The 14,047-nt window shown below is 43.3% G+C and overlaps 1 protein-coding gene across 4 annotated transcripts in view; it reads right to left on the minus strand.

The window, feature by feature from the left end:
• The window catches only part of LOC102313955 (low-density lipoprotein receptor-related protein 1), a 96,247-nt gene that overhangs the window by 29,872 nt on the left and 52,328 nt on the right, over positions 1-14,047 (minus strand). For 2 of the 4 annotated variants that reach the window (XM_042222090.1, XM_042222089.1), the window contains exons 11-29: positions 13,129-13,365; positions 12,633-12,813; positions 11,365-11,587; positions 9,854-10,043; positions 9,625-9,750; positions 8,891-9,031; positions 8,344-8,469; positions 8,145-8,261; positions 7,957-8,037; positions 7,633-7,683; positions 6,864-7,031; positions 5,136-5,318; positions 4,822-5,019; positions 4,460-4,705; positions 3,242-3,439; positions 2,048-2,252; positions 1,734-1,898; positions 1,402-1,646; positions 747-878 (exon numbers count right to left, since the gene is read on the minus strand). In XM_042222090.1, the coding sequence (XP_042078024.1) occupies positions 747-878; positions 1,402-1,646; positions 1,734-1,898; positions 2,048-2,252; positions 3,242-3,439; positions 4,460-4,705; positions 4,822-5,019; positions 5,136-5,318; positions 6,864-7,031; positions 7,633-7,683; positions 7,957-8,037; positions 8,145-8,261; positions 8,344-8,469; positions 8,891-9,031; positions 9,625-9,750; positions 9,854-10,043; positions 11,365-11,587; positions 12,633-12,813; positions 13,129-13,365 (3,213 nt within the window). The remainder of the gene's footprint in view (positions 1-746; positions 879-1,401; positions 1,647-1,733; positions 1,899-2,047; positions 2,253-3,241; positions 3,440-4,459; positions 4,706-4,821; positions 5,020-5,135; positions 5,319-6,863; positions 7,032-7,632; positions 7,684-7,956; positions 8,038-8,144; positions 8,262-8,343; positions 8,470-8,890; positions 9,032-9,624; positions 9,751-9,853; positions 10,044-11,364; positions 11,588-12,632; positions 12,814-13,128; positions 13,366-14,047) is intronic. The other 2 variants (XM_042222092.1, XM_042222091.1) reach the window with 1 other exon arrangement.

A 14,047-nucleotide genomic window follows, 5' to 3' on the forward strand; every position in this document is an offset into this window, starting at 1 on the left:
ATGCACGAGTACACACTAATGCATGAGTCAGAGCTGCGGATAGATGGTTACAGCATGGATCAGTACATCCACGCATTATTCCTGCCACTTGAACAAACAGTTGATCCAATTGCATCTTTTGACTAATGATTGTGTCTGGCTGGCTAACTCAATAGCACAGCCAGAGTAGAGCGAGCGAATTCAATCAGTGAAGATACATTGCAATTGCACTGGTCTCAACAGTCAAGTATCATTTAACTGTGTGCGGCTTAAATGATAGACAGCAAAGGAGGGAAAGAGAGCCGGAGAGGGCAGAGTAATGACAGCGCCGGGCTGTATTGGCCATCCCAGAGCCGGTGGTGGAAGCTGGGGGATGTGTCTGATGCTTGCATCAGACAGAATGGGGCTCTCCATTCCATTACCGCCGAAGATAATAGAAAGTGCTGCCTTGAATATTAAACTCACACACTGAATAAACAGGCCAGCTTTCACTATTTTACAGACGGACACCTCAATACGCTCCAAAGCTGTCACAGCAAAAAGACCTCAAAGCAACAACAAAAAAAAAAAAGTCTGTTTAATCCTCTCTCTTTTTCTCCAAGAGAAAAATAAAATAAATTATAAATAAACAATTCTGCAAGGACAGGGATTAGACAGTAACATTCAAGCTGAAACAAGAAAAGAACAGGACTGCGTGGAGGCTAAGAAAGACTCAACGAGTCTATTTTCCACAGTGGTTGCGTTTGTGTTCGTGAGCTCAGCCTTACCGTAACACGTGCGTTTGTCAGGGCCCAGCTTCATGAGGTGAGGACAAGCACAGGAGAACGTCTGATTGAAGTTGATGAGGCACAGGTGAGAGCAGGGCTCTTTGCCGTCTTTAGCTGCACACGGATTAGGAGCTACGGAGACATGAGCACAGAAAAGGTTTTATTTTAAAAGTATGAAGGTCAATGAAATGTTTTAATGTGTGCTTAAAATCGAATGTAATTATACTTCCTAATGGTCAAGAAAATTCAGCATAGTGTAAAACTTCTTTTCCCCGTGAATTCTGCAAGCCACTTTGCAGCCCCCCTCCCAAAATCAGCTCCCCCCTTGCATGGTGTTCCTGTCTAATTACTGTTCTGACAGTTTTATCGATGCCTTCGTGTCTCGTCACATGCCTTAGGCTTTCATTATAAGCAGATGGAGGTCAGAGAGGTCTCAGAACGGCCAACTATAAATGACTGCAGATGGAAATACTGACTGTAGTGGTCTTGACTTACACAAACTTTCTTGTGGGGTGATTCAGTTTATAACTGTCAGTAACTAAAAATGTACAATTAACAACTTTGAAGGTAGAAACTTGTAGATAATTTCAGATTGTAATCTTTCCATATATTGATTGAATGGTGGTGCATACATGAGTGTGTGTCTGTTTCCTACCCTGTGGTTGTCTGGATGGATGGTACACTTGAAGGTCAAAGGGTTGCGTATTGGTTCTCTGCACCACTGTGACATTGCTCCCGGTCCACTTGTTTGCCTTGGCCAGCGTGTTGGTCCTCCAGTCTGTCCAGTAAACTTCTCCACCGTACATGGTGACAGCAAACGGATGCGACAGATACTCGTGGCCCCTCAGAACCTCAATTAGTCCAGAACCATCATACTTGGCTGAATAGATGGCATCAGACCTGCATAAAGCACAAGTTTTAGCTATGTTTCGGAGTATTACTGAACATTTATATGCAAATATTTTCATGTTTTTCCCTCTGTACAACCTGGCATCAATCCACAGGATGCGACGCTCTAAATAATCCACAGTGAGTCCATTTGGCCAGCCTCCATTGCCCGTTTCCTTATGGATAGTCTTCCTGCCTTCTCCACTCATGGATGCAGCTTCAATCCTTGGCAAACTGGCATCCCAGTCTGTCCAGAAGAGAATCCTAAAGAACCATAACACGAAATGAAACAGTCAGCAAGGTTTATAACGGAAAAAGCTCCGTAGTTACAGCCAAAACAATTAGAGCCGTTGTAACGTGATGTTAACGTGTTCTCCTTGATATGAGGAGGAGGCGGAATAAACAGCTGTTACCCATCCCGGGGGTCAAGAGCAATAGCTCGGGGGTGCTCCACCTCCCCCGCCAGTAGCGTGGTCCTCATGGTTCCATCCAACTTGGCCACCTCTATCTGATCCAGGTTGCTTTCCACCCAGTAAATGTTTCCCGCTATCCAGTCGACTGCCAGACCCTCTGGTGTCGCCAGCCCGTACTGGATTACCACATCAAAGCTGGTTAAAGCTACAAGAAGAGAAAAAAATCAGGGCATATGTTCAAACATCATATTTCATCTCACTACTCAATAAAATAAACACTCCTCTGGGGTGCTTACATTTTTTAAATTCACACAGTATCTCAACATGTAGCATTAAAGGCTGCAGAGGCTGGGATTTGCTGACGACTACATTTCTAATCTTAACTGCTAATCCAGTTTTAGTTTGACAAATTATGTAAATGCAATGGAGCTATTTGGATAAGAAGTTAACTCTGCGATTTTCTTTAATCAAATGGTAAATACAGTAGTATTGTTCAGCATGGGTGGTGATGCTACAATTGCAGAAAAGGTCTCAAATGTGTGCTGTCTTCCAGGAGCAAAGAGACACATTTTCCAGCCCCTTTCTAACCCTTTCATTTTCCGTTGGGTTCCTAATCAGGGTCTAATTACACGAGTCATTATCCTCTCTGCCACAATGAAAGCATACACATACTGCTGCATGTAGCCTATGGACTGTGTAAGTAAACATGACACACAATAAGCAAATAAACATACAGTAAGATGCACAATATAAGTGGAGACTCGTGCACATAATTTCCTCATTATTGCTGCTGCAGCCATGATGACGCCTTGCTTGCCTGATGCAGCAGGTCTTGATTGACCGGTCTGACCTTATGTGATGAAGTATCTGATGTTCTGTTACCCAGAAGCCACAGCTCCAGCAGCATAGCTGTACACACTCTACAGTCTATTCTGCTTTTAAGCACAGAAAAGGGGCCCTGCATTCCAATGTGTTCCTTTCAGCTCAATAAAATCCTAGAAAACCTAATCATTGCACTGCAATTGGAAGCCCAATTTCCAGATGTTTTCAGCTGCAAATAGAATTGTTTTTCACTGATGAAGATCGTGCATTCTGGCATGAAACTTAGCGGACCCTCGATTGTCAAAACAAACCAAAGAGGTGGTGCTTTTAGGTCTTTTAGGCATAAAAACCTGTTACAGTACAAGGCTTCACCTCCATTCTCAGACAGCTTCCCACGATAGATCTTATCCTCCACGACGTCAGTCCAATAGAGGGCACTCTGGTTGAGATGGAAGTCCAGGGCTATGGTGTTTCTGAGCCCAGGAACTAACACGCTGAACTCTCCCTTATTCAAATCAATGCGGCGGATCTCATGGCGGTTGGAGAAAATGATAAAGGGTTTGAAAGGATCTGTGGAAAGAGGAAAAAAAACAATATCCTAAAATATGGAGCTAACCAGATCATAAAGGGTTAAAACTTTTGCTTGGTCACCGTTGATTGGTACTCAAAACGCTCCAAAATGGCTCTGCTGTGCAGCATGGAAAACCCTGCAGCCCTGTTCCTCTGCAGTGTGTGGCTTGACCAGCAAAGGAGGGGGTATGAAAGTGGCTCTAATCCCTGGTAATTAAAACTCAGTGTAAATAAGACAGGAGTTATCTGTACCTAACAGGCAGCCATACGGGCAGCAGGATGAATGACAGGGTGCTGGTGGCTAGTCTCTAAGACCTGGCAGTGAGAGGCAGCATCATAAATCTGTGTCCTCGTTGCTGCAGGGAGATAGCTACATTCTTTATGTGGATTACAAAATTCAAAGTTGATATAAAGTGATTAAGTATTTTCTGTCTTTCCCAAATTGCACTTTTAATGACTTTAATAATTTTTTTTAAAAACACATCAGCTCTTTAGTTTTTTCTTTGACATTTAATAATCACTTTTTCATAAACTAAAACTGGTAGTCAGAAAACACTAGCTAGGTTTTCTTCATGAATCTTTTTACATGTCATATATTCTCTTTAAAACAATGTAATATGTTCCCCTTTCCTGTCTCCAGTGTACTGTCTATTGTCCAAAAAGAATACCATATTCTGGCGATATGCATCCTCTCCAACCACAGTTTCCTGCTTGGCTTGCCTCTCATTTCCTTCATCCCGAAACCAAACCACCCTTCGATTCTGCTGTTTTGGCAGTGATGAGGTATAGTAAGAGTCACTTCTTCTCCCCCTCCTGTGTAACTCAATTCTATACACACACACACACACACACACACACACACACACACACACACACTACTACACACACACAAAAGTCACAACACACAACTCCAACATGTAACACACACATCGACACAGCACACACACACACAGACACACACACACACACACACACATGCTCACTTCCCTAAATTTGCCTTTTGTTTCCATGATCCCTTACCCGTGCTCTTGCAATTCTCCTTGTCAGGCTCCAGTTCCCAGCCGTCGTAGCACGAACATATGACACTGAACTTGTTCTGCTCGCAGCGTTGACTGCACTTCAGGTGTTTAGCGCAGAAGCTCTGGATCTGACAAGTCTTGTTGTCAGCCCCCAACTCCATGCCCAGAGGACAGGAACAAATGACCCCCTCTCCGGGAGCCACTGTGCAGTTATGGCTGCACTCGCCGTTGTCCAGCGAACACAAGTCTGTAGATAAAAGGAACAGATGTACTTAACCGTTGATTTATTTTAGCGATCATTTTAAATGATGCTGCGTTGCGTTCCCTGCAATGAGACATAGCCTGGGTGGTGTTGTTCCTTACCACAGAGTTTCTCATCAGAACCATCTGGGCAGTCGTCAGCTCCGTCACAAAGTTTCTCCGCGGGCAGGCAGATGGTGGAGTCGTTGGCACACACATGGTGAGAGAGCTTACACACCAGTGCCTCACAGTTGTCCTCATCTGAGTTGTCCTCACAATCGCTGTCGCCATCACAAACCCAGGCTTTGCTGATGCAGCGTGCTACAGACAGAAGGCAGGGTTATTTCACGAGCAACGTCGGTCAGAACGTTGCATAAAATGTCATTAGAAGCAGAATGAAATTAGTCGATGCATTTTAAGAAGTGTGGATTCCTCACCGGAGTCCCTGCAGCCAAACTTGACAGCTGGATCACACATGTGCGTGACACCCTCACAGTTCTTCTCATCGCTCATGTCCATGCAGTCAGTGTCCCCATCACAGCGCCAGCGCAAGGGGATGCACAGGCCATCCATCCGACACTGAAACTCATCTGTATGACAACCTCCAGGCGGGCGAGTGGCTGAAAAAACACAAAACAAACCAAAAAACAAGACATCAAAAAGACATCACTCGAAAGTGACGCCGTTTTGCGACATCTCTCGCATTAGGACACGCAGCCTTGAGCAAAAACAATGTGCGACTTCAAAAGACTGAGAACTAAAACTAATGAGGTGCCCGTTAGAAATTAGCACGCAGAAGGACAGTTTTGACAGAAAAGCTTTAAGCGTGAATTCAGAAGGTCACTGTTTTCTACACATCAGCAGGCTGTTCGTTACAGCAGCAAAATATATTTGATTTATTTCGCTGCTTTTAAGAGAAGTTACTTATAAGTATAAGTAGGTGTATCTGAATTATTGGGTGTCAAAGGTTGTACCTAACAGACAGAGTGACTTACGGACACGAAACCCATTAAATCAACTAAACAAAAGAAAGAGATTAAATAAAAAAATTAATGCAGAACCATCCGTGACACTAACAGCTACCTGTGCTTCATAAACACCAGCTTGAACATGAGCTTGAATGTTTAACATAAATTAGACTTCTGTAAACTCATTCAGTCTTGTTTGTTTCAACTAAGAAACACTGCAAAATATCCAACCTATACTATCAGCCAGTAGCCTTCGTAGGGGCTCTGTAGCGTAGTGGCTAACAAGCGAAACCTCCACGGTTTGGTCCCGGGAGGAGACTCAAATTCCTTTGGAAGGGCCATGCAGCGTAAAAACTCTGGCAAATCAAAAATGTGGAGCTACCCGCTGTGACGACGCCTTGTCAATAAGGGAGCAGCCGAAAGTAGCTTCTATGGTAAGCCAGTAGCCCGTAACTTTTAGTGCACAATGTCTTTTTCCCCTTTCCTCACATTTATTGCCAGTACTCCTTCTTAGCCATTCTTCAACTAAAGCTTTTATTATTAAATATGAATACTAATTATATAGTATATAAATGCAAATTATTTGTCAGGGGAAATCAATTATCGTACATTTTTATATTTGTTTTATGTTTGATTTTGATTTTATTGATTAGCATTCAAATATCTCGGTGAAAACAGAACAAAGATCTACCACAATACGTAGAACAGAGGTTGGTAATAGAATGCAGTCTGTTCCATCAGCTGCAGGTCCTTTTATTGTATTATTTTATTTCTGTATAGTACAATTGTCACGTTCGATAGCTACTTTTTAAATCATGTTTGTTTTTTGTTCCTTCCAAGTGCAATACACCGTAAAACTTCGCTAAGTACCGTGTCAGATTTCCCTGCCTGATATTTAAACGACTTCAAGTGTCTGAATAACATCACATAGCATCCTTGGGAGTGCTGCGTGAACAGAAACATGAAGTTCAGAAAAGAGATGAAACAAACCTCTTCAAGTTGAAGTCAAGGCAAAACTTGTTCGCACAAGTGTAGCAAGGCTTTATCTAAACAGAAAACTTGACTCTTAACACACTGATTTTTTTAAAGGATATTTTAACACACTGCTTTTTCTAGTTAAAGGTGCATTCGATTGGAAAGCAATATTCTGCAGCAGTGGAAAAGTTTCAAGAGACAATATGGAGGTTAGATACAGACCCTGATTGGTGCAGTTTGCATGGGTCTCGTCACTGTAGTCTCCGCAGTCATTGTCTCCGTCACAGGTCCAGTAATCTGGGATGCAGCGGCCGCTGTTACACTTGAACTGAGCGCTGGAGCAGGAGTGACTACAACCTGCCTCGTCACTGTTGTCCCCGCAGTCGTTATCTGGAAAACAAATGCAGTGAAGCAACGCTAACTTACTCACTTTGTGAGGCATGCAGTGCAGATGATAGATGGACAGGTGGATAGATAGATAGATATCATCTTTTCTCAATTACGACAGAGAAAATTAAAAAAAACTTAACACAAATTAAATTGAACATCAAAGATGAGAGTCAAAGTAATCACAGAAACTGCATAGATCAGACCATGCACCATGAGAGAATGTACCCAGCGCTGATACATTGAGCTTGGAAGCAGAGCATTCTGAGCACTTTTGAGACAACCTAATACATAACATTCAGTATTTGTTAAACAATTTGACTATGAAGTCACCTGGAAAATAACATTTATTCTTTAGTTAAGGTTTCCAGTAATTCCTCAAAAAGTACACTTTGATTATTTAATGTATTTGTTTTAATGAATAGTTTACTTAGTATCAAATTTGTGCACAATGGACTAATCAATGCTAGCAGTTTTGGTCTCAGCTTGTGGCCATGTTCAATGAGCAGAAAAGCAGCCCTAACTGTTTCTGATCCTGCCTGGTCAGTCCTAAAGCGAGGCTAGCATCAAGGCTTTTGTGGTGCATGTTGATCTATGCACTAACCGGTCAGGTTTGGACAATTCAACTCATCAGAGCCGTCCTCACAATCCTTTTCTGAAAGACAGAACCAATGGAAGACACCAGATTGGGCTAACAGCACAACACGTGACAACAAAACCAAATGCGCGCACACACACACACGCACACACACACGCACACACAGACACGCACATGCAAACGCAAAAGATGATGAAAAGAAGAGCGTATGCCAAAATGAGGCTGGTGGCCAAACATGCACAGATAACTGGGACAAAGACAAACAACAAGTTGCTACTGTATGTCGACATAAAAGACACGCAGACGAGATAATAAAGAAGAGAAACTGACCATTATCACAGCGCCAGTTAATGTTGATGCAGCGCCCATTGTTGCAGGTAAACTGAGTGAGGGGGAAACAGGTGGGGTAGGCTGTGGACAGAGGAAGACTTTTAGATATAAAGCGCTAGCTCACGTGGCGCTCATATGGCAAAACAATTTGTACAACGAGCTGTCGGGTGGAAATTAAGTTGACTAACCGCAGGAAGCAGGCTCATCTGATCGATCACCACAGTCGTCGTCCAGGTCACATGTCCAGGAGATGGGGATGCAGCGCCCGCTGGCACACGAGTACTGATTGGGCGGGCAGGTTCGGGCTAAAACACAAAATAGCAGAGTTCACGTCATAAATAGAAAAAAACCTCCGAAACGACCCAAAATAAATGAGTCTTTGTCTACCTGAACAGGTGGTGTTGGACTCATCCTCGTCATTCCCGCAGTCATTATCCCCGTCACACAGCCAGCGCAGAGGGATGCAGCGGTTGTTCTTGCACTTAAATCTGTCTGCGGAGCAAGTGTGCTGGTCTGGAGAGGGGAAAAAAAGGGCGCACTGAAGGGCGAGGGAGAAACAGGAATACAAGAAGCCGTGTGTGGAGATGGGGAACGGAAAGGTGAGAGAGTTCGGAGATGTGAGGTGAAAACGAATACAAGAGAGGGTAGATATTCCAGCTGGTTTGGACGGGGTGTTGTTTTGTCTGGAAGGGAAACCTGTCTGCACTTTTGACCACAGGCAGAAAGACAGACGGAGAGACAGACAGAGAGCATTTCCCGAGCCACAGAAATCGTGTACCCGCATATACACGGGCATTCACACACACAAACTCTCGCCCACTCAATTCAAAATCTCTCATTTCATTCTGGCTCCACTACAAATTCAGGACACCATCTGACTCGGTAGCAAAAGGAGGGGCAGCTGTTTTGTTTGCGTGTACGGGCAGTAACTCACAACACAGTTCAAGAGCCTCATCGCTGTTGTCCAGACAGTCGTTGTCTCCGTCGCACTTCCAGCGCTCTTGGATGCAACGGTTGTTCTTACAGGCAAACTCTCCAGGCTGGCACTGAGGAGGAGGTACATAAGAGGGGTTTGCTGTAGAAGAGAAGAAGGAGGTTAAAGACAATGTGGGGGTAAAAACAAAACATAAAAACAAAGGTCCTGAGGGACATAAAAGTAGCAGGAGTTTGCAACGAATTCTGAAAATATTCCACAGAAGGGAAAAATGTGTGGTTTTGTGAAAAAGCACAATTACATGAACATTCATGAAATCCATCAGTCAAAACCCACCCATAACAGGCTGAGGCTGAGCTGACTGGTGCTTGCATAACAATCAAGAAAACCAGAAGGGAACCACTTGTACAAAGACTGTAATCTCTGGTTTTTCTTGCAAAACAACAAGAACACCTTGAAGGCGACGCTTCACAAAGGCAGCGTTTTTTGCACAGTTTGCACTGGATTGCATTACAGTATGTAGATGTTGCTTGCTCTTGTAGCCTGCTCTTGTGTGTCTGCATTTGTTCAAACATTTTAGGACTAACAGTTTTAGAAAACATACAGTCAGACTGCTTGACTCATCTTGTCTGACATACAAGAAGCTTAACCTTGTGGGTAATGGAGCAAAACTGGTGCCATTAGAAACACCCTGCAGACGCACACAAGCACGTACAAAGAGTTCATGCACAAACCTCTGCAGCTGGTGTTGTCAGTTTTGTCTAGTACTTGGTCTTCTGCACAGGCACACTGCCTCCCTCCTGGTATGGCCAGACAGAGACTGTTGCAGCCTCCATTGTTTACGCGACATGCATTAGAACCTGTAGATGAATGGGCACTTATGAGATGCTGTCTCTGTGGACAATAATACTTTTTAAGTTAGCATGCTTGGATGGATGTTATGTATAACGCTTTTCCCAGTACCTTGCTGCTGCTGAGCATCGTACATTCGAATTTCAAAGATGGGAGGTCGCTCGTTGCGCAGTAGAGTGGCAGTGCCTGTGGTGGTGTCCAACTTGTAAATGCTACCACTGCGGTACTCGTTCCAGAACAAAAAGTGTTTATAGTGGCACAGACCAAAGGCGTGGTTCAGCTCCTGACCTTCATACACCGTCTGGTGATGTGAGAAGAGAGGCAAGACTGTAAAGCATGTTTTTATAATGAACCGCTACTGCATATATATGGTCAGTTAGGTAACAGATGGGGTTGTTGGTCAGTTTCAGCTGGTTTGGTGTTAATGAAATTAATAACAGTTACAGTAGAGGAGAAGAAGGTTTGCTGTGTCTCCCAGGACAGTCTCAAGAACATGGAGGAGATTCCAAGAGACAGGCAGTTACTCTAGGAGAGCTGGATAGGGCCGTAGAAGGCCTTTAACCCATCAGCTGGACCGGTGTCAATAGGATGAGCACTGCCAGAACTACGATATGACCTCCAGCAGGCCACTGGTCTAAATGTTAGCATGTCTAACCATCACAGACAATGAGAGACAGACTCATATTGGGCCGTATGGAGCCTGATTAGCATTTGCCCTATAATTCCAGAATTGGCAGGTCCACAACTGCCACCCTGTGCTTTTCATAGATGACGGCAGGTTCACCTTCTGCACAGTTGACGACATGACCTGTTTGATAATGGCTCAGTGATGGTATAGGGTGGCACCCTGACTGCAGTTAGGCATCAGGATGAAATCTTTGGACCCACTGTCAGGCCCTACACTGGTGCAGTGGGTCCTGGGTTCCTTCTGGTGCTTGAAAATGCCCGCGCTCATGTGACAAGAGTTGACTGGCCCCCACATTCACCTCTCCTAAAATCAGTAGAACACCCTTGGGACATTATGTTTCAGTCCACCCAACGGCATCAGTATAGATATCCAGCATGATTTTTTTTCCCTTTAATTTTTTTGAGCAGTGTAGTTCAAAACTTGCTCGTATTACTTCATGGTGATGACAAAGTATGATGCAATGACTGGTGTTTTTTACTAGTTATTACATGGGTTAAGTAACATAAGTGTCTAGGCAATAGCAATATAAAAATGCACATTAAACATTGACTGGCACTTGTTTCACTAATGTGTGTGTGTGTGTGTGTGTGTGTGTGTGTGTGTGTGTGTGTGTGTGTGTGTGTGTGTGTGTGTGTGTGTGTGTGTGTATAATATTTAGATTCCATTCCAGTTTCTGCATTATAAAAACAGCACCAATAGCACCACAGCTCAGTGAAATCAAAATATCAGTTCAGACACAAGGAGAAACCAGTGTTAACAAAACTCAAGGCCACATTGTTTGTACTACACAGTGATAGACCACCCACATTATTCCACTGCTTTAAAGCGCATTCCTTGTTAGTGCATTGACACCCGTTTTTAACTCCTGTCTGAAGTTACCAGACTCCAGTAAAACAGTTTTAACCTTCAATTCTTAAACCATTATAATTCTGACCTTGCGTCCGGAACTGTTAAGGTAGACCATCTCTATGCGGTCGTAGTAGGCATCCACCCAGTAGAGGATTCCCTGGGGGATGTCCAGGCTCAGGCCGTTGGGCCACAGCACTGTTTTACTGGTCAGAAACACATTTCTGTTTGAGCCATCCATCCACGCCCGCTCGATCTTTCCACGCTTGCTTTCCTTAGGATCCTCTTCCCAATCTGTCCAATACATCCACCTGAGGAATAACAAGGGAACTGTTATGGGTACAAGTGATAGCAAGACAGGAAAAGGTCAATATTATTGGTGCATCGTAAAGAATCACTTAGGATTAACAAAAGCAGTGACATTTTATCTAGCTGCCCTAAAGCACCCAATACTCATCAAACCAACCAGTGGGGAATGCTCAGCAGTGTTTCTCAGCTGATATGCCCACAGGCATACCGGTGTTTGTCATCAGGTACTCTAGGTCCTGTCAACCACTGATGTCTACACTATTGTACGACATTAGAAACGTCCCTTCTTGCCATAATATGACTGACATTAACAGTGGCATTCTATAGTTCCCTTGCCTTTTCCTCTTTCTAGTGGTTTCTGCTAGTTTCTCCTCCTCCTTGCTGAGCCTGATTGATTACAGGCATTAGTAGAAGTGAGTGCCTTTCCCCAGGGAAGTGTGTGGACACACATCACCCTGTCACTAGCAATCCAATGTGTGTGCGTGTCTTTGCGTGGGTTTATGAGCATGTATTTCTCAGGAAAGAGCACAGGAGGTCTTATCAATAAGACACATCCATGTACACCATTATAAAGAATTATTTGAAAGAGCAATATGGCTGCATGCAAATGAAATGGAGCTAATGGAACTAATATACAAAATGCTCCATCTGTTTTAGTAAATAAGGTGTGATAGGTGTAATCAGAAAGGACTCGCCAATTCGAGGGGAAAATGGTCAGCAGCACTGGGTGAAAAATGATCAAAGGGCTTCAGCTGGATGATACAAAGATACTGCTTACAAGGAAAAGCAACAGATAAAGATGAACGCAAACAAAGAGAGCAGACAGAAATGTTGCTTTGGTTTTACTGACAGGGGAGCAGCAGGGTGGGTATTTTTTTACTTGAGTCATCAGACAGACAACCAGATGTAACGATCACCTATTATTATTATTATTATCTCTTATCTGCTTTCACTTGTACCTTATTACCATAATTTCCTCTACTGCTCTTTACTGATATCTGTTCTCTCTGCACTCTATTCCTCCCTTCATCTCTTTATCCATATTACCCATGAAGCGGATCCACTACAATGGCACGAGGGTGAGTCATTTTCCCTTCAATCAGTGTTTTCCGGGTGCGTGAAGCCTTTTCCAGTCGAGCCACACTGATAGTTTTCTTGGGCCCGTCATCTGTCCAGTACAAGTTGTCAGCCATCCAGTCCACAGCTATACCCTCCACCGTGTGGATCGCTGAGACAAACACAAACAGTGGCTGTGAAGTTTTTCTACACAGCATAAAGCATATCACATGCTTTATAAGTAAGGTACTGAAAGAGGCTGTATTTGCTATTTGTTATAAACTGGACTCAAAATAAGAGTCATATTGTAAAGCACTTTTTTATCTCAAATAATTTTAAGCCAGATCAACAAAAACAGTCTTTTACAATATGGCTACAAATTTTATTTTAAGAAATGCGTTTTTGAGATTATTATGGAAAATCATTGAACTAGCTCATAATCTTGGCATGTCGTTTTGGTCTCTCCAATCAGCTGCTGTTGCCGTACCTTCCTTCAGAATGGTATCCCTCTCCGTTCCATCAATCTTCTGGCGCCCAATCATGTAGCTGGTGGCGTCGGCAAAGTAAATGAACTCGGTCTCGGCGTGAAAATCCAGAGCTCTCGGGTTCATTAGATTCTCGATCGGGATCATGTACTCATCTGGCACCTTAGCATTCATGTCCATGCCTCTGATGACCCCCGGGCGACCTTTACCATAGACCAGGAAGAGCTCGTGCTCTGGTTCTGTGGCAAAACAAGGGAATAACGGTAAAACACTTCAACTTAGACCATCATTTACTGTTCTTTACTTTATTTTTTTTAAAGGAATCAAAATTAGAGGCCAACTCATATGCTGACACAGTTATTTCTGAATAATTTATATGGATTATTAATGTTAAAAAAAATGCAAGTTCAACAAAAGCCCAAAAATGAAAATTAAGTGAATTTTAATGAGACAGCGAAAGAAGAGGATGGGTGCCCTTTGGGTCAATCAATATTGCCATTTTCAAGGACGTTCTTTTCTCAGTAAGCAGATCAATATAAAGCTGTTATTGGTGGATAGTAAAACACTTCTCAGAATAAGCTGAATCACACTGACAGCTTTGTGGAGCGGCCAGCAAAGAGCCAGCAATGCTGTTAAAATACATAAAACAAATGCTGGAGCTCAGTGCCGGCGTTACTTTCAGAAAACTCAACTCTGCAAATAACTTGAGAACAGAAAGACTGCATATGCAGGACAGCAGAAGAGATCGTTTCATACATCGATAAATGACTTGTACAACTTGGTTCGCAGATCATTTGATATAGAGTCACTGAGGTAGAGGGAGAGAGTTGTGCTTAAACTCAAACAGTGAGATAGCAGGATTAAATCTACAGGAGAATGAACACAGACAGACAGCAACTGCTCGAGACATCTGTTAATCTG

Source organism: Haplochromis burtoni, unplaced genomic scaffold (assembly GCF_018398535.1).
Source record: "Haplochromis burtoni strain Fernald_Lab_line unplaced genomic scaffold, NCSU_Asbu1 Contig_79, whole genome shotgun sequence".
Taxonomy (NCBI): Eukaryota; Metazoa; Chordata; class Actinopteri; order Cichliformes; family Cichlidae; genus Haplochromis; species Haplochromis burtoni.